Source organism: Sipha flava, unplaced genomic scaffold, assembly GCF_003268045.1.
Source record: "Sipha flava isolate LNK unplaced genomic scaffold, YSA_version1 1_pilon_pilon, whole genome shotgun sequence".
In the NCBI taxonomy this organism is placed as follows: domain Eukaryota; kingdom Metazoa; phylum Arthropoda; class Insecta; order Hemiptera; family Aphididae; genus Sipha; species Sipha flava.
The window spans coordinates 4095530-4122740 of record NW_020272783.1 but is presented as its reverse complement, the minus strand read 5'-3'; the positions used below and the strand labels follow the sequence as shown (position 1 = coordinate 4122740).

General features: G+C 27.6%; 3 protein-coding genes across 6 annotated transcripts in view; all 3 read left to right on the top strand.

Moving 5' to 3' along the window:
- Positions 1 to 1073: 1073 nt before the first annotated feature.
- LOC112681989 (E3 ubiquitin-protein ligase UBR5) lies at positions 1074 to 21849 on the top strand. 4 transcript variants are annotated; one of them, XM_025552399.1, is made up of 43 exons: positions 1075 to 1465; positions 4145 to 4492; positions 4575 to 4955; positions 5038 to 5243; positions 5324 to 5559; positions 5617 to 5888; positions 5959 to 6110; positions 6196 to 6450; positions 6517 to 6627; positions 6705 to 6889; positions 6969 to 7086; positions 7142 to 7296; positions 7376 to 7649; positions 7726 to 7836; positions 7899 to 8030; positions 8098 to 8362; positions 8619 to 8989; positions 9061 to 9308; positions 9469 to 9707; positions 9779 to 9897; positions 9963 to 10204; positions 10273 to 10433; positions 10502 to 10676; positions 10738 to 10882; positions 11251 to 11584; positions 11656 to 11750; positions 11908 to 12233; positions 12312 to 12501; positions 12557 to 12816; positions 15481 to 15757; positions 15858 to 15959; positions 17041 to 17160; positions 17214 to 17338; positions 19095 to 19186; positions 19283 to 19499; positions 19582 to 19770; positions 19849 to 20154; positions 20236 to 20437; positions 20497 to 20707; positions 20775 to 20981; positions 21052 to 21199; positions 21268 to 21501; positions 21570 to 21849. In XM_025552399.1, exons 1-43 carry the CDS (start codon positions 1404 to 1406, stop codon positions 21780 to 21782), a joined length of 8811 nt encoding a protein of 2936 aa, XP_025408184.1. In that variant the 5' UTR covers positions 1075 to 1403; the 3' UTR covers positions 21783 to 21849. The 4 variants fall into 4 exon arrangements, with proteins under 4 accessions (XP_025408186.1, XP_025408184.1, XP_025408185.1 ...); XM_025552400.1 differs by having other exon boundaries at positions 5017 to 5243; positions 5372 to 5559; XM_025552398.1 differs by having other exon boundaries at positions 5017 to 5243.
- A 2036-nt stretch (positions 21850 to 23885) lies between these two features.
- LOC112681954 lies at positions 23886 to 25684 on the top strand (the record flags this gene model as incomplete). Its single annotated transcript, XM_025552337.1, has 6 exons — positions 23886 to 24026; positions 24383 to 24615; positions 24838 to 25037; positions 25336 to 25404; positions 25458 to 25538; positions 25652 to 25684. Coding segments are annotated over exons 2-6 (612 nt in total), but the record flags the coding sequence as incomplete, so codon positions are not given.
- Position 25685: 1 nt separating this feature from the next.
- Positions 25686 to 27211, top strand: part of LOC112681953 (centrosome-associated protein 350-like) — an 11433-nt gene continuing 9907 nt past the window's right edge. The window contains exons 1-3 of the mRNA XM_025552336.1: positions 25686 to 25718; positions 25793 to 25936; positions 25995 to 27204. Coding sequence (XP_025408121.1) covers positions 26075 to 27204 — 1130 coding nt within the window. The 5' untranslated portion in view covers positions 25686 to 25718; positions 25793 to 25936; positions 25995 to 26074. The remainder of the gene's footprint in view (positions 25719 to 25792; positions 25937 to 25994; positions 27205 to 27211) is intronic.

Below are 27211 nucleotides of genomic sequence, written 5' to 3'. Positions count from 1 at the left end.
CAAACAATTCTTCGTTCTAGAATTTTTCTAACTGGATAGATGTTTTCAGTCGAAGAATGTTTGCTTTGCTTTGGGGGAATGGCTATGCCGTAAACTATTCCAGGGTTGCGTCTCTACTAGTGGTGGGAAGTTTGACGGAGATAATAACGGTTAGTTTGGTTGGTCTGTCCAATCGAGTGGGTAAGGTTTAAGTAGTTATTTGTTGTTTGAAGGAAAGTGCGTTTTTCCTATGAGGCGGATGTGGTCATAGTTGGAAAAATTTTTGTAAAACATCGTTTTGGATTGAGAGTGAATGGAGTGTTTGATCGATTTAAAGTTAGCAGATTTAAGGAGGGCTGAATTTTTGACGATGGTGGGCATACCCGTTATCGTACGGATGCCGATGTCATGAACAGATTCAATGCGTCTCCAGACATTGGGACCGATAAAGGGTGCACAGGAAGAGCCAGCATATGTGAGAATAGGAGAAACGTAGAGTTTGAGTATGTTAAGTTTATTTTGATTGGGCTATTTGATTATATCAGTATTTTGCCTCAATTCAAAAAAAATTTAGAGTGAACATTTTAAACAGAATGCATTATTATTGTTTTAATCACCGCATTCTGAATCCAATTCTTTCAAGAAGTCTTTAAATTGTCGGTGCGGAAGCGCATGCGATCGAATGTAATTCACTGTTTTTATGACAATACTTGAGAATAAAGATTTTGTTTATGAATGTTTGTTACGATACGTTATTAATGATACGGATTCCGTGTTATGCAGTCATTCCAGAATATTATATTGGGACAAAAATAAATTTTGTTGTGAATGTTTGATAAATCTCGCGAGCCGCAAACTTTCAAAGATGAGCTGCGGGTTGGCCATCCCTGGTATAGAGTCTATGGTAACCAGTCAGAAATGCTTAGCATTATGTGTTTCTCCTAATCGAGAGAACGCAGCAGCAAACGAATATATTATCAGTGCTGGTAACCGCACTGGAGACCAGCTGCTGTCAGCATGGTTGTTGTTCGGTCTCGCACCACCAGCGCGGCGGTGCCAGTACAGCGCCCCTCTTATATTCATCATCAAAAATGGCGATAGCATATCTCATCGGCTGAACGTGCGTATGTGCGTGTATGTGTTATTATACATTTATACATAGAGTGTGCGTGTGCGTGCGTGTTATATGCCGTGTTCGTTTGATGCACTGCTGCTGCGTGTGTGTTCCTCCATCACGCATTCATTTTCTCCGGTCCGTTTGGTTCATTCGCTCGTTGTATATCCGAATACAACCCCCGACTGCTGCTGTTACTGTGCTGTAATTCGTTCGAATAAACGGTGCGCGAGGCGTTCGTCCAACGGCGGTTGGCGTTGACGCATGCCGACCACAGACACCGCGTTATCCGGACTACCGACCGTAATTAATGTCGTCGTTGCAATTCATCGTACATCCAGCCCCTGGAACAGACGATCAATTAAATGACAGGTACAACCAAGTCACGTACGTTTCGCGGATACACGCGTAGCACATATGTGTATAAATATTGAAAGACCATCTCGCATACACAGTGTAATTACGCGTGTACAATTAATGACGATACTTTCCCGATCTCCGAGAACAAGCAAACCAGCCAGCAATTTCTGTGTGCTAACTCCGGGGCCCCATCGCGATCCCTTTCGCGTTCTCATTTTCTTCGAGCGTACTCGGATTTACCCGTTGGGTGTGGTGAATCTTACTATAGTATCTGATGACTATTGTCCTTGTGTTCGTGGAAAATTCATTCTCTAGATCTCTAGATAATATACCGTTCCTCACGTATCTCACGTCCTTAATGATACAATGTTTAAAACGGATGTATGTGTGTACACGCACATACACTTAGCATGCCAAATATCCTTTCTTGTGGTAATATATCTATATAATTATATAATAGATACATATATATATATATATAATTTACATCATGTTCAGAATTTCTTTGTCGCATCGTCCCTTCGATTTATTTGTGGCATATCATGTTTAGGTGATGAGGTTAATTTAATTCTTCCTTATCAATTAAATACAATATCAACGTGTTTGCAACGAATTCCTTAAAAAATGTATTTTTTCTTATTTCTTTTTTTTTTCATTTTTCATTTTTGCAGTATGTTCTTCATGTAAAATGTATTTAAACTTACATAAAATCATGAATAAGTTAATAAATTAATGTATGTTCAAGTATTCTTGTCTGTTTTCCTCGGTGAAAATTGGTTTTATGTTTATGGTTCTTTATTCAATTATTTGAAATAAATATGTGCATAAATGTGTTTAGCTCCTAAGTTATTACAAGAAAATAAAATACTAATTTTTGTTTTTTTAATGCATTATGGTAATTTCCAAAAAATTCTGACAATTTCCATAAATGGTCTAAAACCTTAAAAAATTTTCTAAAATTATAATATATTTATTTTATAAACTTGAGTGTTTGATGTTTGATATTTTGGTTAAATCAAAAATGTCCTATCGTATTAATTTTTTATGGTATGAATTTATCTTATTACATTTAAAGTGGTTTTTCATAATAAATTGAGAATTGTTATCTGTTTGGTTAGACTCGTGCAATGAGTCCTCCTCCAAACAAGCTAATTCAAGTGAGTATGGTTGCTTTGTTAATGTATCTACAATTGATGATTATCAAACCGAAATGTTACCACTCTGCATAGCAAGTAGATTTGCAGATTAATTTTAGTTATATACATAATACATATGATTATATAACATAAATGTTGAACAAGTGTAATGTGTTTTACCTATATGTATACTTGATTTGGCAATAGATTTATTGACTATGATTTCTAAAGGAAGCTAGACTAACTTTTTAAAAAGTACCATCTGATTATACCTACATGTTAAAATACATTTTTTGAAGAAAAAAAATTGCTTAAAATAGCTAGCTAAACTACATTAATTCCTAAACATAATTTATCAGTACATTTATAATTTGTAGGTATAGATTATTATAAATAAGGATATATACATTTATTTTAGCTGTATTATGTTAAAATTATAATTAGCCTTCATATGTAATAATTAACAACTTGGTTAACTGATAATCACCAAAATTTGATTATTACTCTATATATTTTTGATACTTTTTAATATTCTTATAATTAATGTATTTAGGATAATTTAAAGTCGATGAGCATTTTATTTTTTTCCTTATTTTTATTTTTGATTTCTTTATTGACCAATATTTTATAACCTTCCTAAATTTATTATAATTTTATTATTTATTTTACAGTTCAGTATGTTATTCATAAAAAATGTTCTTTAATTTTAGGAGTACTTATGTTATTATTTAAATTATTTGATGAACTTTGATATTTTTAATTTTGTATTACCGTATATACCGTATATACATTATTGAATTCTTGTTAGATATTGTAATATTTATCAAAGTTACATTTTTTTTTTTTAATGTATTAGTAAGTATCTAATATTTGAAGTAGATTTATATTACAGTTGTTAAGGCTAATGTTAAAAAATATTTCTTGTGTATTTAATTTGTGAATGTACTGATTAAATTTAGAAATTTTGGTCCAACATTTTTTTCATAATATTCTCAAACACTAAAAATGAAAAAATAATTCAGCATTCCTAGAGTTAATATTATTTTTAATTATTTAGTTGTTTATTAACAAATAATTTATATATTTAAAACAGCTTTTCTTAACTTAGTTTTAATCCTTTGTATATTTTAAAATAAGAATGATAATTTTTTTTTCTAAATCCTTATTTAATTTATGTAATTACCATTTCAATATGAAAGTCTAAAATTATATAACTTCCATTAACATTTTACTGTGTCACTATGATAAATTTAAATAATTTATTTTATTTTGTGATAATTTTGAACACAGGATTTTTTTATTCTTTAACTCTTACAATCCAATTTTTCTTAAATGTTTTGTATGTAGAATTATATGTGGATTATTGTATCACAAAAAAAGTTTTAAAATCAGATTATTATATAAAGTTATTTTTTTTATTTTTTTTAATTCAAGTCTATTATATATTTTTAATTAGATTTTATTATTCAATTTGATTTTCAGGTATATTTATTTTTTAAATATATAGATACATTTTATTTTTAATAACTAATTGTAATTTATATTTTTTGTTTAGGTTCAAAGAAGTTTCGGAACGTTTGAATAGATGTATTTCAGGGAATACATCGTCTTATCCTGTTCTGTCTAATATAAAATCTCCAATCAAACAAATAGTTGTTGGACCATATCATATTGGTTTATTATTTGAAGATGGCCGAGTGGCTCGAATACCCTTCACAGTGGTTGCTGAAAGATTGGATTTATCTAGATCTACTGGGGATGCAAACAAGTTGCCTTCAAAGTCCAGTAGTGGTGGTAGTGGTGGAGGGGGTGGTGGAGGAGGAGGCAATTTGGGTTCTGCCACACGCCACCTTACCAGACGAGCTCGTATCATGAGATCTGGAACATTCCGTGGAACATCAAGGTAAATGTTAATATATTTAAATATTATACTTAAGTATAACTTAAGACATTTTAGTAAATAATTGAAGTTTTTTTTTATTTAGATCATCTGGTAGTGGTGTAATAATGAGTGGTAGTATAACTAGTGGTCGTCCAGTTATGCCAGCGCAATTTGTACCAGAAGAGCTTGTAGCCCAAGCTCAAGTTGTGTTGCAAGGTAAAAGTCGAAATTTAATAATACGTGAACTACAGCGAACAAATTTGGATGTGAATTTGGCTGTCAACAACCTTTTGTCGCGTGATGATGAAGAAGGTGATGGAGAAGGTGGTGATGAAGTTGGAAGTGGACCTGGTGGAGACTCCTATGTTCCTGAAGATTTAATGTCTTTATTGGATGGTGGAGGTTTTCATTCTGACCATTCTGTTATTATTGATGCTGATGCCATTTTCTCGGAAGATATGTTTTCTTACTCATCATCTAGAAGGTAAATGTGATATAGTGTATTGCATTTTATTTAGTTTTATTGGTTATCTACATGATTTTAGACCCGTGTTGACATTTCGTAGGAGTGGTGCTAGAAGGTTGGGTGATCGTGACCGTGTAAGCAATAGCGCTAATGATAGTTCCTCTAGTGATCGTAACTCGGGACCTATTGATCGTGACAGTTTTACGAGATGGAGGGATCGTCATTGCTATGGACAACAACAACATAGACAAAGACAGCAGTGGCTTGAAGGAGCTCTACGTGATTCAGCCTGGGATAAAGATACAGGTAATTATTAATTTAATTTAAAGATATTTAAGTTATGCTTTCAATTTAAATCATGTTTTTAATTTTTTGTTTTTTTGTAGAATCTAAAAAGAAGGACTCTAACGTTGGAACTTTTGAATTTTCCGCAGACTCCAAAAAAAAGGATAATAATACTGGCAACCCCTTGTGGTTATCTAATGATGCAGAATATTGGCCTGAACCAAATGTTAAGTTTATACAAATTGCTGCAATTCATTCAGAATTAATTGCTCTTTCAGCAGGAGGACAACTTTATCAATGGAAATGGGAAGATGCTGAACCTTATAAAACTTTAGATGTAATTTATATAGTTGACAATATATTTAAATTTAAAATAACATAATGCATTTTGCAGAGCAATATACATCATCCAAAAGCTGCTCTTCTTGGTTTAACTAATGAAAAAGTAACTCTTCTATCTGGTACTATTATACGAGTTTCTGTTGTAACAGAATCCAATAAAGTAGCTACATGGATGGATGAAAGTCTTACTCATGCTGCTACTGCATCTAAACTTGAACACCCTGCTCAACTTTATAGCGAATTTGTTATTGATCATATAGTTTCTATCCATACATGCCCACTGTATACACTCGCACGTTTAGAAAGTGGAGCACTTTATTGGTGGTATGTATAATATTTATTTTCTAATTTATGAATAATTTTATAAAATAAAAAATATGTTATATCCTACTAGGGGAGTACTACCATTCAACCAAAGGCGCAAAATTTGGGATAAATACCGCACTAAAGCTAGAAAACAAAAGACAAACAATTTAAATTCTGATATTATAGTTGGCAGTCAAGTTTGTATGAAAAATAGTCCACTTTATCAACCAGGAGCTATTGGTATGTTCAAAATTTTATTATTAAATTTATTTATTTATTTAAAACTTAGTTATATGTTATTTAAATTATATGTTTATTGATGTAGGTATTACCTTATATGGTGGTGAGCCTAAAATTGGTCAGCTATTAAATTCGGCATGGTCATATGCTGATATTTGTAGATTCCAAATTTTGACTCCACCTCAGATATTTCAATCTCAAAACTTTAACAGTAGTTCCTCTAAGTCATCTACACCTATTGAAAAAAGTAAAGAAACAGCAGATAGAATCGACATGCCACCTCCTCCCTCTCCGGCATCTAGCACTTGCAGTGATACCGGAAGCACTGTTCAAAGTTCAAGTTAGTTAAATAATTAATTATTTTATGATTAAAAATAATATTACTAACATTGGTAATATCATTCAGAGAGGACTAAAAAGGTGACAATGAAAGGTCTTGAAGATGATAAAAACATAGAAGAAGATTGGCCATTAAAAGATGTTGTATTTGTTGAAGACCAAAAAAGTTTGCCCATTGGTATTGATATATTATATTATTGTAATAAATAAATACATTTATATATATATATATATATATATTTTTAATTTATCAAGGTCGTGTTGTTCACGTGGATGGTTCATATGCTGCAGTTAAATTCCCATGTGTCTCAAAAGATGTTTCAGGAATATTTCCTAAAGATAAAGATCCTACAGCTCCTGTAAATGAAGATGTAGTAACAAACATTATCAAAATGCTGGACCAACATGAAGTTCGATTAATGAAAAAAGATGATCTACAGGTTAAAATTTTTAATGAATGAAGATCTAAACCATATATATTTTAGATGTGTAAATCATATACTTTTATTTATAATATAGGTATGTAAAGTAGCTGTTGCAAGCAAAGTACCAGATTGTTTTCAAAGAACACCAAGAAGAATAAATTTTCCTACTGATAATGGAAATCAAATTTTAACTTTAACTATTGATGGTCAAGGTACGTTATTTTATTAATGTTTAATTATTATTAGTAATTACTATATTATTTTAAGGTGTTCATGCAATTGTAAAAAATGGTTCTAAAATCAGTTATGTGAAGTTCAATATAACAAGTGGGAAAATAGAGCAAGATAGTCCATTTCCAGTTGATGCAAGTGCTTTAATAGGCTTGAGCCCCGATAATATGCAAATTTTATGTACTGCTGAAGTAATTTTTTTTTTTTATTTATTTATATTTAATGATTATTAAAAGCAAATTATAATATATTTTTTTGTTTTCATTCCAGAGTAAAGATAACATATGTATTTTACGTGATGGTAATCGAACTATCTATCCGTTAGCTAAGGATAGTACTGATTCAATGAGAGAACCCCAGTGGTTAGATTTAGGACCTGTAAGGTGTATTGGTATTGGTTCATATACTGTTACCTCTCCTCATGCAAAAGCAGTTACTGCAATTATAGTTCTAGATGTAGAACAGCAAATATTAATGTCTAGAATATTGAAGTCAAATCTTGAGTCTGTTAAAATGTTGGTACAGCAGTTGTCAGTTGAAAATGGTATGCACTGTTAAAATTGTATTTTGTTTTTATTTGAAATAAACTTTCTAACAGTCTTACCTTATCACATTTTTAGATAATGGCGAACTTTTATCACAAATTTTAGCTGAGCGATGTGATGGGAATCGTAATCTTTTACATGCTTGTGTTTCAGTTTGTGCACCAATATCAAATAAAGAATTAGAAGGTGTTATTTAAAAAAAATATTAGTTATTAGATTAAAGGTTTATGTAATGATTTTACTTTTAGATGGAGATAATCTACCAAATCAATCGAATTCTAATGTTGATACTTTGAATGTAATTCAAAAAGCATTTGGTGTCCGATCAACATTTAGTTTAAGAGAGATGATGAGACGGGCTTCAGCTGCTGTTAGATCTAGTAATTATAAATATTATGACTATTAACTACAATGCAACATAAGTTAATATTACAATTGAATCATTAGATACCACAAATAATTCATCAGATTCTGAACCAATGGAAATGAATGAGGACGCACCACCTCCAGGTACTGTTCCAGAACCCTGGCATGAGCCAGTTAATGCTACAACTCAACCAACAACTGTATTACAAAATGATGAAGAATCAATTCAATCTGCTCTTACCGTTAATCCTACAGCTGAAAGGCGAAATAATGCTTTAGCGATTTTAAGGCTTCTCTGTGAATCTAATATATTTTCACCCTATTTATTGGATCTTTTAACTGCTAAGTACGTTATTTTTTATTACATTTCTGGCTGAAATTTTTAATGTTTATTGATTCAAATTTTAACTATACTAATATTTGGACACACTAATACTTTATTTTTTGTATACCATATTTTATTTTTAATTTTTTAATATTTTTAAAGTTGATTCTTATATTTATGATGTAGAAAATTAAATGTTATTTAAATTATAGTTAAATAATTATCCCTATCTAAAATAAGAAATTTTCTTAAATAAATTTTAACATTATTCTTTTAGAGATGCTCAAGGATTGACACCATTTATGTTAGCTGTAACTGTTAGAGCATATCCTGCTGCTATTATTTTACTTGATACTATTCATCGGGTTGTTGCTAAAGTAGTTATTCCACCAACTACATGTGAAATTCAAGGTTCTTCTTCAACCGAACAAGAACATGCAATCAAAAATGTTATGAGTGCTTGGAGATCTTCAGCTGCAGGAACAGGATCATCTACTCCTAATTGTAGCAAAATAACTCCAGAAATTGGTACTCAACCAGTACCTCTGTTTAAGAATTCACCAATTAATAACTTTGAATTACCACATCCTTGGTCATTACCCATAGCTGGAGGATTACCACAACAACAACCAAATGATTTTTCTAAAGGTAAATTTTTCATTTATTTGCTTATTATATGTTTAACAAAATAGATGTTATTAACATTTTTTTTATTTTAGGATTTTTTACTATTCCACCTCCTCCACCACCTATTTCACCTATGTCATCTCTTTATAAAACTCATATGTGGTATACTGATAGATCATTGTATATTGATAGTGATAAAGAAAAAATCCTTAAAGCTAAAGAAGTTTTAGCTTCTATGGTTTATCCTCCTGGATCAAATCCAGATTATAGTCCATTGCATGTGCTTTGTTGTAATGATACATGTAGTTTTACTTGGACTGGAGCTGAACATATTAATCAGGTATTTTATGTGACTATATAATAACTTTTTTTATTTTAATTATTTTATTCTATATTTTATGTAAAAATATATTTGACAGTAGTTGATAATGTTGGAGAATGTTGTATTATTATTATATGCTTAAATTAATTAAATATTTTTCTATTCAATTGACTATTAGGATATATTTGAATGTCGCACATGTGGTTTAACTGGATCATTATGCTGCTGTACAGAATGTGCTCGTGTTTGTCACCGAGGTCATGATTGTAAATTAAAAAGAACATCTCCTACTGCGTATTGTGATTGTTGGGAAAAATGTCGCTGTAAAGCTCTAGTGCAAGGGAATCAATTATCTAGATTTCAGTTACTTAATAGGTTAATTAATGAAACTGATTTAGTGACTCATTACAACTCCAGGTATTATTTATATATTATACAAAAGAAAAAAATAATAATAATAATATTTTTAATTTTTTTCAATATTTTAGAGGTGAGAGTATTTTATTATTTTTGGTACAAACTGTTGGGCGGCAAACAAATGAACAACGTCAGTATAATAGATCATCAAGACAGCGAGCAGCTCGAAAAACACCATCGTCTGACATAGGTAATATTTAAATCAAATAAATTTAAATGCAATCAGAAAAAATGACATGTAGTTTATTATTGTAGAAATGGATATGCCTGATCATGATTTAGAACCACCAAGATTTAGTCGTAAAGCATTAGAAAGATTACTTAACGATTGGCCTGCAGTTAAAGCTATGATCATGTCTGGTGTAAAAAATGATTCTGAAAGTAAATTAAGCGATCAACCATACTTAAAAAACCAATCTGGAACTACATTTTTAGATAAGTTCATGCATTGTTTACTTTTTAAATGCAATGCTGAGGTTTTAACAAGCTCTTTTATGGTAAATTTAACTATAATTATTTAATAAGAGCAACTATTATATAATTAATATAATAATTATATTTTTAGATGGTTGATGCGTTAGTTACAACTATTGTTAAAGAACTTCATAGTTCATTGTCTAATTCAGCTGAAGTAAATACAATAGCTCGTCGTTTTATAAGATCTGTTATACGTGTGTTTGTTGTTTATAGTGTTGAATTAGCGCCTCAAAATAATAAACGACGAATGTAAGTAGAAATTAATTTTAAATTTTAAACTTGGTTTTTTTTAAAATTTAATTTTTTGAATTACATAGGCTTGGAAATTTATCCTCTCCATTTGCTCGTGCCAGGCGTATATTTCAATCAATGATGAAACTTTCTGTTGAAGAATTATGTGAAACAGCTGAAAGTTTAATAGCACCAGTTCGTCTTGGTGTTGCTAGACCTACTGCTCCATTTACTTTATCCAATTCTAATCCAGATCAACAGGTACTAAATATAAAAAGAAATGTTAATTTATATTAGTATTAATATCTTCTATATTTTTAAGAGTTATGAAGAAATATTTTTTGTTGAGCCTATGGCTCCAAATAACATGACGTCATCTGATCATTTAGAAGGTTCTAATGTTCGGGGTCAGTCCCAAAATGATCAACCTCCAATTGACATTGAATTAGAAGATGAGATGGCTGACAGTATGTATTTTTTTATTATTTTTTGCTGATATTTGTTATTTAAATAGATCATATTATAGTTAAGTAGACGTCTAGATTTCTAATAATATAAATATTTTTCATTCATTTTGTTTTTGATATTTTAATTATTTGTTTTAAATCCATTATTTTTAAGTATGTTAATTTATTTGCATTGATAATTATTAAAAAGACATTTATGTTTTTTACATAATTTAAACCATGAGAAATTATAATCTCTATTATATAGTATATATATATTTTTTGAAGCATATGAAAACTATAAATACTTAATGATTCACTGACATGAAAATAAATATAATTGTTATATAATCAAATCTAAAAATAGCATGTTATGGTATTTTATTTAGATAATGATGGTGAAGGTAGTGATACAGAAGATGTTATGGGTAGTGGACTAGAAAATCGAGGTGATTTAGGACCTAACAGAATTTCTGATTCGAATCAGCCAGAGTCTGACACCGAAGATATGTTGGTTGAAACTGATTCTGATTCTGATCAAAGTAATCAAGATGGTGGTGGTCAAAGAAGTGTCCAAACTGGAGCTACTGCTGGTTCAGATACTGATGATGAATCTGGGGAATCGACCCAGCAAGAAGATGGGGAAGAATCGGAAGCTGGAGAAACAGATGAACTAGAGACTGAAGAATTTCTTGTGTCTGAAGATCAATTAGAAAGAAGAGCGTATGTTATTTTTATATTAATAAATATATTTTAAAATGCTATTTAAATTATCTTTTTGATTTATTTTACAGTACAAATTCTGGGCAAGGGCACAGGACTAATTTAGCACCCCAATCTATGCAGTGGGCTATCAGAAATCGTGATCCTACAACACGTTCAGCAACTGGTATGTATATATATATATATGTGTATTATAGTTTCTAATAAAAATTCATTCAAAGAGGTGTACAATGTTACTTCAATCTACAATTTTATTTTTTATGAATACTTTTTGTTTTAATTATTAAATTTAAAAATGAATCAATCTGAAATTTTATTTTTAGGATTTAGAGTTGCCTCTGGTAATTCATTAGTTTTCATAGATCCTTCATCATTGAGGCGTTCTGCTGTTGCTGCAGTTAGTAATAGTACCAATAATTCTGGTAACGGAAGCAATAATGCAGCTGCAGCTGCTGCTGCTGCAGTTGCTGCTTCTGCAGCAGCTGGTCTTAATGATTCAATCACTATGTCAACTACAGCTTCTAGTTTGGCTAGAGCATTTGCAGTAGTTATACGACAAATAGCTGATTTATTAGTGACCTCTATCAATGATCCACCGTCATTACCAATACCAGTACGGACATCCGTACAAGATAACTACAATTTACAAGTAATATTTAAATTTTAATTTGTGTAAAATATTTTTTATGTACTTGAATATGATTATTGATATTAATACAATTCTTAGATAATAATTGAAAAGTCACTTAAACCCACTTGGGATTGGTTAATGGCTATCATGGATTCTACAGAAGCTCAACTTAGATTTGGTGCTTCACTTACTCAGTCATCTGATCCACAACATCCAAGACATCCTTTACATTCAACAACAACATCTAATACTACTAATACATTACCTACTACATCTTCTGGAATAGGTATTATTTAAATTATAAAATTTACTCATCAATTTTTACATGAATTTTTTTTTAGGTTCTAATAGTAATAATAATCAAACGGTAGAACCTCGACGTGAATTTATATCATATTGTTTATCTCTTATGAGAGCTCATAGTAATGAACATGGAGATTCCTTGCCAGTATTAGATGTTTCTTCTTTAAAACATGTTGCTTATGTCTTGGATGCTTTAGTTTATTATATGCGAGCTGATACAGCTGCTGTTAATTGTCAAGCATTAACTCCTCCTATGTTGTCAGAATCAGTTGAAACAGAACCTTGGATCATAGATCAGGTTAGTAACATAAATGTTACTTTAATATAAATTTTAAAATGTAATCTTCAAATTAATTTTTATTCTTACATATTCTATATCCTATATTCGATTCATAAACATTTGATATATCTTGTCTAAAATAATAATACAATTTGTATTATATTAATTGTATTTAAAGTAATAAAGTTAATTATTAATTGTTTATTATTAGGGCGGAGGACTTGTGGCTTTACAAAAGCACTAAATATGCAAATGCATATGTACTTATAAACCCTATAATAAGGACTAAAAATATGTTCTTATATTTTTTTAATATAATTTATTTAAAAAAAAAATCAGTAAATGTTGCGTAACATAAATTGTTTTCACATCATACTTTAAAATCACAATACTTATAGTATGCAACAGGTGTGCCCAACTTTTTTCGATTTGTAGGCCACATTCAAAATTTATATTTATATATCATTTTTTTTTTTAATTTCGATAAAATATTCAATAGTTAATAGATATATTAAAACATTAGGGATATATACTGTACATTATCGGATATAATATTATCTTTGTTCACTTATCAAATTTATAACTAAAACTATTTTCGAGCTTATGGGTGATGTAAAATCATTTGAAATAAAATTACAACTTTTTAAAAACTAAATTTTTTTACATTTTAAAATGTGTCAAGAAATAAAACAATTCTTTATTAATGTTTCAACAAATAATTGTGTGAGTATGTTAAAAAAATTATCAATAGAATTTGAAACTGTTTTCAAGATTTCAAATTATGTTCAAGAAACTGTTCAACTTGAACTTTTTGATTTAAAAATAAATAATCATTTGAAAGATTTATATAAAGAAATCACAGATAAAAACACAGATTTAATATATAAGACCCTTACTGATGATTTCTTAAAATAAAAGAATTATCAATGTTTATATTTACATTATTTTACATTATTTATTTCTATTTATATTGGTGAACAAACATTTTCACACATGAATTATGCAAAATATTCAGAAAGATTGCGATTGACTGATGAACACTTACACTTTTTATTAAGATTTGGCGTTGCATATTTCACTCCGAATATTGAACTTAAAGAAAAACAAGCCCAAATTTCATACTAATTTATATCTATTAATATTCTAAAATTCAATCATTTTTTTTTTATATTAAAATTAAAAATTATAAGATATTTTGTAATTTTTAAAAACGTAATAAAATAAAATAAATTTTAAATAATTATTTTTTTTAAACCTATATAAATTTCTAATTTTTATCAAATCGTCACGGGCCGGTTGGAATACTTTTGTGGGCAGAATACGGGCCGTGGGTTAAACATGCTTGGTATACAATTTAACCATTAGTTGAAAACACATGAACACCAAATTTCCATAAATAACTCTTTAATTGACTGTTAAAAGATTGTTTATTTTTGGCATTTTAATGTTAATATAGTACACAAAGACTAAGATTTGACACTAAGTATAAATAGACACACATTCGTAGACAACAGAACTAAGACTGAATGATAAAAATAATAAATTATTAAAGAACAATGATTGACAGAAGCCAATGAAATTTTTTTATCAGAAATTGTGTGATATAGACAACATTTTTACTGTTAAAAAATAAAATAAATTTAATCTAGGTGACCCTTAAGACGTATTTGTAGGAATAATATGTGTGTACTTACAACCATACTGTTATAGGATGATTACCATTTTTTTTTATTAATTCAAATATATATTGGTCGTATATTAGAAAAAATAAAAATGTTGACAGAAAAGTATTGATAAAAGAAAAATTATTTAAAAATTGCATTTAAAAGTATAAAATGAGAAAGATATGCCCTAAAAAAATTTGAAATAGCATTTTATGCAAAATATAATTTCAAGGCTAGTTTTGTGAAAGTATGAAACATTTGTTTAATACTATGCTATTCTTGTGAATGTGCTAAACACATGCAAATGCTTCAAATCCTTTATCCTAGTTATTATTTTAAACTAATTACTAGGACTGAGAACTTCTAGTACTTTAAATCCCTAAAACCTTAAAATATATATGCATTTATGTTTTTAAAATATGCTTTAAAAAATGAATGTATAAAATATTAAAAAATTGATAATTTAATTAATTAATAAAAATTTCAAATATTAAATGCTTTCTTAATTTTTTTCTCTGACATCTTAAAATAATGAAAATGTATCATGGATAATTGAAGTTTACATACTAATTTCCTGCATGCATTGCTGTGTTATCTGCCAGTTAGTGAATCACCTGATATTATATTATTTACTTAATATTTGGAAATTAGTTTATGTTCTATATCATTATAACAAATATAAAAATGTTCTGAATGTGTACTTATATGCTCTTAATTTGTCTTATATAATCCAATACGCAGTTATATACAATAACAACAAAATATGCTAAATATATTTTTAAATATAGCCTCCTTGTGTTATAAAACATATTTATACATCACTAAAATTTTTCTACGACTTCTATAGACAAATATAAAAAAGCTAGAAATCCATAGCCTTAATTATTAATTAATATGCGTTTTTACTCTTAAGTGTTAAAATATTTTCCAAATTTATTAATTTGATTTTTTTGTTAATTAATTATTTTTATTTTAAATAAAGAATTTTTTATATCATTTAATATTTTTAAATGTTTAGGATGAAAATGATAATGAAGAAAATGATGAAGAAATTAATACTACTGTACCACCAATTACTCAAACGTCAACTCCAAGATTTGTAGACTTAGATTCTGGAAGCAGAGGTCGTCGTCATGCATTTTTCCAACGATCAGATTCTACTTTATGTTTAGGATGTCCTCCACCAGATCCTTTTGAAACACCTATATATCAAGCTATGCCATTGGCTGATCAGCCACATTTACTACAACCAAATGCTCGCAAAGAAGATTTGTTTGGTTCTCCAAAACTTTCAGGTATTGTAAATTCTTATAATATATTAATATATAATGAGTCATAAGTTATATTGGTGAAGAAAAAATATTTTTTTATTTAAAAACATGATCCATTTTGTAGCACCTATAGATGGATCATTGGAAGGTCTGCCATCAAGGCTTAGTTTATCCAGTCGTAGCGATAATGGAAGTGAACAGTTACCCAAAGAACATGAAAGAAAAAGTTGGTAGAATAGAGTAGTTTTATTTTATTGTGTAACTCAGATATCGGTTATTTTTGGTAATTTATTAAAATGTTGTCATTTTTAAACTTTATTTGATCTAGTGTTAATAGTATCCTTATAATTTAACAAATTTCAAAGTGATGTGAATAGTTTATATGTTTTAACATCTTTTTTACATTATTTTTTTTTTGTTATATAAATTAAATTTTTTGTTTTTCGAAAAATATGAATTAGTGGATTAAATATTGAATAGAATACTACCCATTTCTAATCAGTAAATTAATAATATAAATATTTTATTTAAATTTAATTATCAATAATAATTGTGTCTGAGGTTACATTATAAAATTGATTTCATAATTAGAAGTAACAATATTTTTAAAATAATGTTAATATAATGGAATATATTTTTACATGTAATAGCAATCTTAAGCAAACAGTAACTGTTTCAACTAGCCGATCACTCGATTTGTTATCATGGTAAAATCCAATGTTTGCTTCCATCAAGTGTTGCTATTATATGAATTAAATATACATTAATATATTAACATACTGATGTCCACTGACAAATCTATGTCAAATATTGGGAGTTCAAATATTATTGTTTTTGAGTTTGAATCCTAAATTTTTTGAATAAATTTGAATTTTTTCAAATACTGCTGAGAATCAAATTTTTATAATGCAATTTTTCACCTTTGTATCATATGCATTGCATTTAATGTTTTTTTCTAGTAACAGATAAAAACATTTTTCAGCGGACTTCACTGTGTTAAGAACTAGTATATCTAGACTTGCTTTTATCTTGTTATAAATAATTTAAAATATTTGACATTGCTATTCATTGTGTATTTATTTATATTTTTCATTCATATATTTATTCGTAAAACATATTGTTTGAGATAAATACTACTCAGTTTTTACTAAGTACTTTTCATTGTATTTACTCAATTCCATTAAATTATTAATTTTTTATTATGTAATTACTACAATTAAATTAATTATAACAAGATGATTGTTTGCAACAGTTGAGTGTGCGTCCCTGTTTGTTTTATCACTTAATTTGTATCATTATAATTTTAGGGCATGATACTGAGCCAGAAGATCTTTCTATTAAAGCTAAAGTGATTGAAAGAATGAATGAATTGAATGTATTATTTGGTCCTGGTGATGAGTCTGACACTTCACAACCAATTCCTGACAGTAAGTAGAGTTTAAAAAATATTTTATAATTTATTAAGTAAATTAAATTCTAGCTGATACAAAAAAAGATCGAGACTTAATCATTGTACCACCAAGTATTTTTACTACTGATACAACATCGCCTATGCTTAAAAGTGTTATTGTGAGAGCTCCTTCTGGTGGAACTCCGTCAACTTCTGTAAGTATTATAACATTTCAGTTAAAAAATAATTTTTCTTTAATTCTTTTAACAATTCTGAATATCAATTGCCAATTTTATACCTATAATATTTGTATTTTAATTCTAATACTTATGTTTAAAAATTAAAAGTTCCCTAGTACAGTGAATCTTCTATATAATAAATTTCCATCTTACGAAATTTTCTGTTTAACGAAATATTTTTAAGAACTATGACCTTTATTGTTAAATACACGTACCACATACATTTATCTCCAAATAACGAATCTAATGTTTCTATTTAATGAATTAATTATTCATTAAAAACTGGTTTTTGTAAATGTTGTCGCTATCAAATTTTAAATATTGGATTTTAGATAATGGCCTGCCGGTCCATTAAGAACCATCAGTTCCTTCAAGAGGTCTTGTGATTCATCTTTGTTATAAGCCAACACAGTGTACATTCTGGTCTATTTCTTTTAAGTCTCTGGATCTCTTTGATTCTCTCTAAGATTTCTTTAGATAATTATTATATCGATTTGTCAGGTTTTTGGTCTTCCTAGAGGCCTTATTTCGTTAATTTTTTCTACAAAAAATTTTTATTAGTTGCTCATCTGTCCTCAAAGTTTGTCCAAATAGTTTTAGTTATTTATTCCTTATAAACGCTAAGCTATTTGGTGTGTTGTAAAATTTCTCTAATTCCTCGTTTCTTCATTTGTAGATATTTGTTTCTTGATTGAATTATGGCTCATATATGTTCCAGATTATTTTTCTCTCAGATATTATTAATTTTCTCTTGCTTTTTTTTAAGAATACAAATGGGTGCAATCAGGTATTTAACAGATTGTCTCCTCATTATATATTTTCATTTAATTTATATACTTTATTATTATGAGTAGTTCTAATCCTTTCCATTAATTATTTCTACTTATGCTATCATAAGCTTTGATGTCTATAAATAATAAAAGTAATTTCTTGTTGAATTAATAATATTTCTTCATAATTTGTCTTTAAAAATATGTGGTCGATGGTTAACTTACTTTTTCAGAAATTACATTGGTAACTTCTGTTAATGTCTGACTTTATATATTTATTTTTTCTAAGATAACCATAATTATATGAATAACTATAACCTACATTAAGTAAAGAGTTACTTCTATAATTCTCCTTTATTGTCAGGTTTTCTTTTTTTATATATAGTACAAATTTAGTCGTGTATCGTCTGGGATTATTTCTACTTTTCATACATATCTTATAATTTCAGTTAATTTCTTCCTTAGCAGTAATCCTTCTCTTTTTTATAATTCTGCTACCACACTACTGTCAAATGTAGTCTTATTATATTTGAAACAGTCAACTGTGCCACATCAATCTTGTTTTGAGTATGTTCTTTGATTTCTTATTCCATTATTTGATATATATTTCTTCAATTTCATTGTTGTGAGGTGATCTGTTTAATAACTTTCTGAATAAATCTTTAAATTTGATTACTATTTTGTTTTTTGTCAGTGATTAGGAGTTAGTTAGTCAATGATTAAAGTTCTGTTTTTATCAGTTAATATTTTTCTTGGTGGCTTATCTAAAAATATACAAGTAAATTAATTAATCAGCGATTTTAAAAAAATTAGTAACTAAAATAAAACAATTATCATTGAACCAATCATTATTTTTATTTAATATTATAAACTATAAGAATAATTTTGATAATATTTTAATGTAAAAATTAATGTATTAAAATATTGATGTATAAAGTATATTTTCTATTATTTATAAATAGTCAAGTTCTACACAAGTTAAATCAAATACCGATGTTAATGAAGACAACCATATTTCAAATCCAAACAATGATACTATCAAACCTATGAATAAGTAAGTAAAATATTTTTTTATGTCCTTAATATATCCATATTGTTATATCGTTTTATTTTATTATTATTTATTATAATTTTGTTATTCATTTTAAAGGGGAAGTCGTTTGGGAGAAAGTGTATCTCATGATCTATTGTTAGGCCGTTGGCGCTTGACATTAGACCTGTTTGGTCGTGTATTTATGGAAGATGTTGGTTTAGAGCCTGGATCAGTTGTATCTGAACTTGGAGGATTTCCGGTTAAAGAAGCAAAATTTCGTAGAGATATGGAAAAATTAAGAAATCAACAAAATCGTGATTTAACACTATCAAAAGTAAATATTTCATATTATCTTATAATATAGTGATTTATTATGTATTTATAGTTATTTAACTGATCACAATTAATGTTAACAGTTAGAACGTGATCGAAATCAATTGATACTAATGACTTTCAAAGAGTTAAATAATCAATATAATTCATATCATCGCAGAACATCTAGTACACATCCATGTTTAGCAGTAAATAGAGTAAAAGTAACATTTAAAGATGAACCTGGAGAAGGCTCAGGTGTTGCTAGATCATTCTATACTGCTTTAGCTGAAGTAAAATTTAAAATTATTTTATTTATATATAAAATATACTTATTTAATACTTAATTTTTTAAATTTCCTTTTATTTAGGCTCTTCTATCCAGTGAAAAATTACCCAATCTTGAATCTGTTCAAGTTGGTGGTCGATACTCACAGTATACTGTTCTTCAACGTTTGAGAAATCGTGAACGTACTGAATCTACTAGAATAAGACATGCTGGTCCATTATCACCACGTGTACCATCTAGACGTTCTGAGCGAAATGATCGTGAACAACGACGCATTCTTTCTGTTGATGCTCGTTCATTTGTTCCTAATTCTGGATCAAATGATAGTAATCCTAATTCTCATCTTACTCCTCATCAACAACAGCTGGGTGATCGTCTGTATCCAAAGGTATTTTAATTTTAAATATCTTTGGATAATATCTAATTGAACTATTGAAATAAAAATGTCATCCTATTAAATTGTTTGTAGATTATTCAAATTAGGCCAAGTTTAGCCAGCAAAATTACTGGAATGCTCTTAGAACTATCACCTGCACAACTTTTAACTTTACTGGCATCTGAAGAAGCTCTAAGAATGCGTGTGAATGAAGCTATTGCATTATTAATGCAAACAGTTGAAATGTCAGCACTTGATGTTGCTCATCCACTACCCCCAGCTGATAGTCTTCTTGGTATTTTTATTTTAATGCATTTTTGAGTACAATTTTTTATAATAAGAAATGTATTACAGAAGATGTTGATTTATTCCTAAGTCTGTCAGAACAACATGGTTCTAAACCTGTTACACCTGCTAAAGAAAATATTGCAGAAGAAAATGTAACTGAAGAAAATTTAGATGACAATATGCCATTATTTTATTGTCCTGGAAAACAAGGATTTTATTCTCCTCGGCAAGGCAAAGCTTCTTATGAGCGTCTAAATGCATTTAGAAATACTGGAAGGTATATTTTGAATTTATTTTTGATGTAATTATTAATTAATTTATATTAAAAAAAAAAAACTATTTAGATTGATTGGACTATGCCTTTTGCAAAATGAATTGTGTCCTATGTATTTTAATCGCCATGTTCTCAAAGTTATTCTTGGAAGATCTATTAGATTCCATGATCTAGCATTTTTTGATCCAGTTATGTACGAAAGCCTTCGACAACTTGTACTAGATGCTGAGTCAAAAGATAAAGATTCATCTTTTTCAACATTTGATTTAAATTTCAGGTATATCATTTAATTTTTATATTAATCCCAGAAATAAAAGCTTAGTGGTATATAAAATCTAATTTTTTAGCATTGATCTAAGCCCAGAAGAAGGAGGAGGAAGTGTAGAGTTAGTTACTTGTGGTGTTGATATTGAAGTGACACCCAATAATGTTTATGATTATGTTAGAAGATACGCAGAGTTTAGAATGTTTAAAACCCAACAAAAAGCATTCTTTGTGAGTTTGAATTTATTACTCAATATTTTTTTTTAATAATTAATTTAAATTAATACTTATTCTATTAGGCATTGAGATCTGGTGTATTTGATGTAATTCCTGAGAGTTCATTAGATGGCTTAACTGCTGAAGATTTAAGACTATTATTAAATGGAGTTGGTGACATCAATGTACCATTACTAATTTCATATACAAGTTTTAACGATGAGTCTGGTCTTGCCACTAGTGACCGACAAATAAAATTTAAACGCTGGTTGTGGTCTATTGTTGATAAGATGACTCCATCTGAAAGACAAGATTTGGTAATATTCAATAAAAGTTTTGTTTCAGATTTTTATAATCTTATGATTTTGTATGTATTTGTATTCAGGTATATTTCTGGACTGGATCACCAGCTCTACCAGCTTCAGAAGAAGGATTCCAACCAATGCCTAGTGTCACCATGCGTCCAGCTGATGATTCACATTTACCTACTGCTAATACTTGTATTTCCAGATTGTATATACCACTTTACAGTAGTCGTACTATACTCAGGCATAAACTTTTAATTGCCATAAAAACCAAGCATTTTGGATTTGTTTGAATTTATGGTACGTTGATTATATAATGTATGTCAAAGAAAAAAACCACTAAAACAAAATAATAGAAATTTAAATTAAATGTTTTTTGACAAGTTTTAAAATCCTATTTTATTTATTTTTATTTTCAGTTATAAATATGTTTATTTTCGTGATGGTAATTTTCTATTTTTTTCTTTATATACATTTGTACTTAAATATATGTATTTGTGACTTTGAAAAATAATATTAAGTTATTAATATCACAATTAAACTATTGTACTTCTCATATTAGCTTTTACTTAATTGTGCAGTAACAGTACACATTGTATTGAATTATCTATAATTTTATATTTATAAGATGAAAAAAATATGTAATATCATAATTTTGTTATTGTTAGTGCTTTATAAACAATTTATGCTTTAAACTTATATTGGGAATCATCGTTTTTATTGAAACATTATTTTTCCTTAAAAATAGATGAATTTATAAAACAAAATAGATCTATTGAATGTGTTTTTTGAACATGTTTATTTGTCATTTATACCTCAAAGACAAAATATTTTAACTGTTGTCTCATAATTTTCTCTATAATGTTGAAATTGTGTTGTTAGCCTTGGAATGTTGATTTCCTCTCTGATTTATTTGGTAAGTTGTTCAGCTGTAGTAAATAAATCATGAAATCTTCACTTTACATTGATATGCACTTCCTTTATCAAAACACTTAAATAATTAGATTTGCTGTTTCCATTGTAGATACTAAGTCAACATTCATTTTTTGTAGATGGATTGGTAATACATGAACTATAGAAAAACGTCTTGAATCACAACCATTGCAAAAATAAAATTTGTATTTTTTCTAATGTAAAAAAATCAATCAAAAATTTTTATTGTTTGATTAATGTAATACCAAATTAATTTTCTTACTATGAAATAAAAAATATGTATTATGAAATATATATTATGAAAAATGCATTATGTGATCAAATCGAAAATAACATACCTATTAACACATTTGTTCTGTAGAAAATGAACTATTTCTGAATTTTTTGAAATTATAATTTTTTATTTGCGATTATAAAATACGGAACAAATGCAGTTTAGTTCCTACGCGATTTTTTCGATTTCCCCCTTAAAATATGTAATAATAATAATATTCCCTTAACACTGGATATAAATGTCTAATTCAAAAATTCTCACAAATCATTAATTGGGAAGTTATTCCAAAAAAACTATAAAACAGTAATTATTTCAAAAATACGTGATATCATCTGTGATAAAAACATCAATAAACTAATTTTCGATTTTTTTTTTTTTTTGTGTTTTTATGATAGATGGAAATATGCATAAAGATTTTAATTATTTATTGTACTTGCTGTTAAAAAATTCAAAAAATCGAAATGAAAAATGTGACGCCACATTCCATCAACATTATTTGTGCAAGCTCCTATTTGCGGATTTTTGAATTGAATAGATGGTTTACTGTTAAGTGAACTAATTCTTCATCGTCCAAACATTGATAACTCTAATAAAACAAATTAACACAATACTACACAACTCGATATCACAAAATCCCTCGCAAGTGATTGCGCGTGTATCAGTACCCGTAGCTCCATTCCATACAAATCGAAAATATCCCTTGACTTGCTATGTAAAACCACCTCATGTTGATCTCAGGATAAAAACTAAATATAATATGCACAATAATCTTGATAATAACATAATAAGTCCGATCCATTAACTTTCCTAAAATTGTTCAATGAAAAAATATCTGACATTCGGACTTTTATCCGATATTTGACAACACTGATCTTTAATCGTGTTCGTGTTCTGAATATAGTTAATATAAGAATCTTATGGGTCTGTCTAATATATAGAGTAAGATAGTGGCGGCATTTGCTATCAAAACTGAAGCCAATCTGTTGGTCATTACCCCCATGAAGAGTCCAAGTACGATAATTTTCTCTGCTAGTTTTGCTGTCTTCAATGAAATCTTACTCTATGGGTTCTGAAATCAAATATTGATAACAATCTGATAAGATAAGGATAATCTTATCCGTTGGCATGAATTAAGATATAAGTAGGTATATTTACAGATATTTATATTAAGTTTATATATAGTCCGTTATTAATCTCGTGTTGTTATCACATATATATATATATATAATTATAACTATTATTTATATCTGTGTTATTATTCAGTATAATCTATGTTTTAGTCTAAGAAAAATACACCAGTATACACTATATTAATTCTATTATGTTTGGTGTAAGTATTTTAACTGCGATAAATGAATTTATTTTTGTTTTATGGTTTGATTAACATTTTGATTATTATAATTATCTGAGAAATTAATATGCTAACATTTTTTTTATTTCTGTTACTTAAATTAATTTTCAATTAAATAGTAATATAAAGTTGTTTCAATAATATATGATAAATTTATGTATATCTCAATAATATTTTATAATAATTGGTATTTTATTTTATTAAATGTTCACTTAATGCTACAAGATCATTATGAATTTATATCATATTTTTGAATGACTGATGAATTATGATCAATCATTATATATCATATTGTTATAAGCCAACTTATTTACACTTGTTTTATGATTATTTAGAGAAATGACCTCTCGGGAGAAAAGTAATATCAATATACTAGGAAATGGATGCGGTTTAAAAGAATCTAAAAGTGTAATTCATAGAGCTGAAGCTTTAATAGAGATAGACACTGGTAAACTAAAAGCAAGACCACCTATTCCAACAATTAAGGATACTGTACAAATTAATAAACAAGCAAGTATAAAACCTTCAATTCCAACGATTAAAGAAACTGTACATCTTAATAGTCATGGTAAGTTAAATTAGTATTAATGATATGTATTAGTAACTAATGATTTAAATTAAACTTTTTATTTTTCATTTTGGAATTTTGGGCATTGTAAAAAATATATTTTAATTTTATAATTTATAACATTAATTTTATACTGATTAGAAATATATATAAATAATATAATTAATATGAAAAATATATCCATGTGTTTTATTACTTTATTTTTTTATAATGATAAACTAGTTTCAGTATTAAAAACAAATGAAGTTAATAAAAGGAAACTGATCAATTCATTTGATGAGCAAAAATCAGCTAAAAAAACGCAATTAAATGAAAAAAATACAATTTTGGAGAAAAAAAAGTTTGCTGAAGAACGAAAAAAAAGGTTAGATGAGTTACAAAAAACAATTAGAAAAGTAGCCAAAGATTCTGTCAAAAAAAAGGTACATAAAATATAATTTTAAATGCATTATTATGGTTTAATATAGTATACAATAGCACATAATATTTACCTATATTTATAAATCTTTGAATGTATTATTTTTTTATTTATCTAAGCTGCTGTAATTTAAAAATATGTATTAGTAATGAAATTATGTACATAAACAGTAAAATAATATAAATAATTGTTAACACTTAAAAAATTATCATTTATATTAAATTTCAAAAATAACTGGTGTATTCTAATCATTAATCTATTTTATATTGACATTAAAATTGATTAAATTATTATAATTTTAGATTATCCATGTTACGAATGAATCCCAGATTGCTCATAATAATATACCATCAAAAATATATCAACCAGAAGTATATTAACATTTTATTTTTATTTACACATTACTTATTTAACATATTTTCAGATTGATCAAACATGGTCACCTCCTCCTAAACTTAAAAGTCACAAGAAAACAACAAAAACTCCTGTATATTTTCAAAAAAATGTAATTAAAGATCAGAATGATGATGATAATAAAAGTTCAAAAATTACTAGAAATGTAGTTATTTTAATTTAATTTAATTTATTATTTGCTAATAATGTTTTTTTTCTCATTAGATAAAAAATATAATTCCAACATTTTCTAAGAATACAGGTACAACACAAAAAAAATTAATTGAAAAAAGTATGTTATTATTGAATAAAGTGTATTACATTTAATCAGTATATAATTTTAATTTTGGTATTTAATTTTTATAGAACCTCTAATACGGGATGTTACCAAACCAGAAGATTTATATAAAGGCAATCAATCAATTTATAATAGTATAATATTTGATATTCCAACACCTAATCTAGAAAATAATGATACTTCATTTATACAAAATGAAAATGAACATAATGGTTGGTATTTTCATAAGATTCTATGTAAAAAATTATTATTATTATTTTTCTTTTTTAGTGTCATTAACAGAAGAAATTTGTCACAATGAAAAACTTCAAGTTGAAAATGATGTGACTTGTAATGAAAAAATATCTGACATGAATTTGAGTGCTAAGTTTATTGATACTCCAAATATTGATCATGAAAAAAATGTTGAATTAAAGTTGCCTAATAAATTGAATGAAGATATAAATCAAAATATTGATAATTCAGTAGAGTTTCAAGAACTGTTATTTAATCAATGCTTGTCAAGGAAAAAATGTTCTTCAGAATCAACTCAAACCGATGATTTTAACAATTTGTCATCATTATTTTCTTCAAAAAGACCTCCACCTCCTATGAATTTTATTTCTGTATTAAAGTGTAAGTATCGCTTACTAGAAATAGAAAATGATAATTTGGAATTTTCTAAATCTATTGCTGATTTAAGAGTGAAAGAATGTACTATTTCAAATAGTTTTAACAATAAAAATTATATCAATAAATCTGTTGAGGGTAATATTCAAGAAGAATTAGATGACACAAGACATTTATCAAATTTTAATTGTAATGAGCGAAAACATTTAAATGATGATGAATCTTCATTAACCAATGAGATTATTAAATCAGATCAGAATGGTATATCTATGAATCATGTTACTGAAGAAAATATCAGTAATAAAAAATTACAAATAGAAAATAATGATAAATTAAATATTACATACAATGAAGGTAGTCAACATGTTTTGAAAAAATTGAATTGTGACTTAGAATGCTTGACAAAAATTAGTTCTTATAACAATGACAACTCACATAATGTATCTATATCTAAAGATTTTAAAAAATGTGAAGCTAATGCTATAAATAAAACATGGCCTTACTTTTCTGAAATTCATGATGAATTTAAAGCAGAACTTAATCTTCTTGAACAATTAAATGATTCTTTATGTGATATAGAAAAAATGAGTTCCAACAAATCAATTCAAAATAATGAACAGACTAATGCTCATTATCCCATTAATGATTTCAATTTTGAAACTAGTTTTAATGGTTTACTTCACAATAACAATAAACCAACACAGTTTTCAAAAATCAATGATTTATCTTCAAATATGATGTCTGTAGATAAAACAATAACTAGTTTCTCTATACAAATGTTTGAACAATTGATTAAGGATGAAGAACTCAGGGCAAAACAACATCATACTATACTTAATTTAAAGGAAAAGTCATTAACTAATCGATTAACATGGGAA

Coding starts and splice junctions, on each gene's coding strand:
- LOC112681989 (XM_025552398.1), top strand. CDS start 1,404: ATGTCGTCGTTGCAATTCATCGTACATCCAGCCCCTGGAACAGACGAT. Junction 11,585..11,655: donor GATCAATTAGAAAGAAGAGC/GTATGTTATTTT, acceptor TTTATTTTACAG/TACAAATTCTGGGCAAGGGC. Junction 15,960..17,040: donor CAAAGAACATGAAAGAAAAA/GTTGGTAGAATA, acceptor TTATAATTTTAG/GGCATGATACTGAGCCAGAA.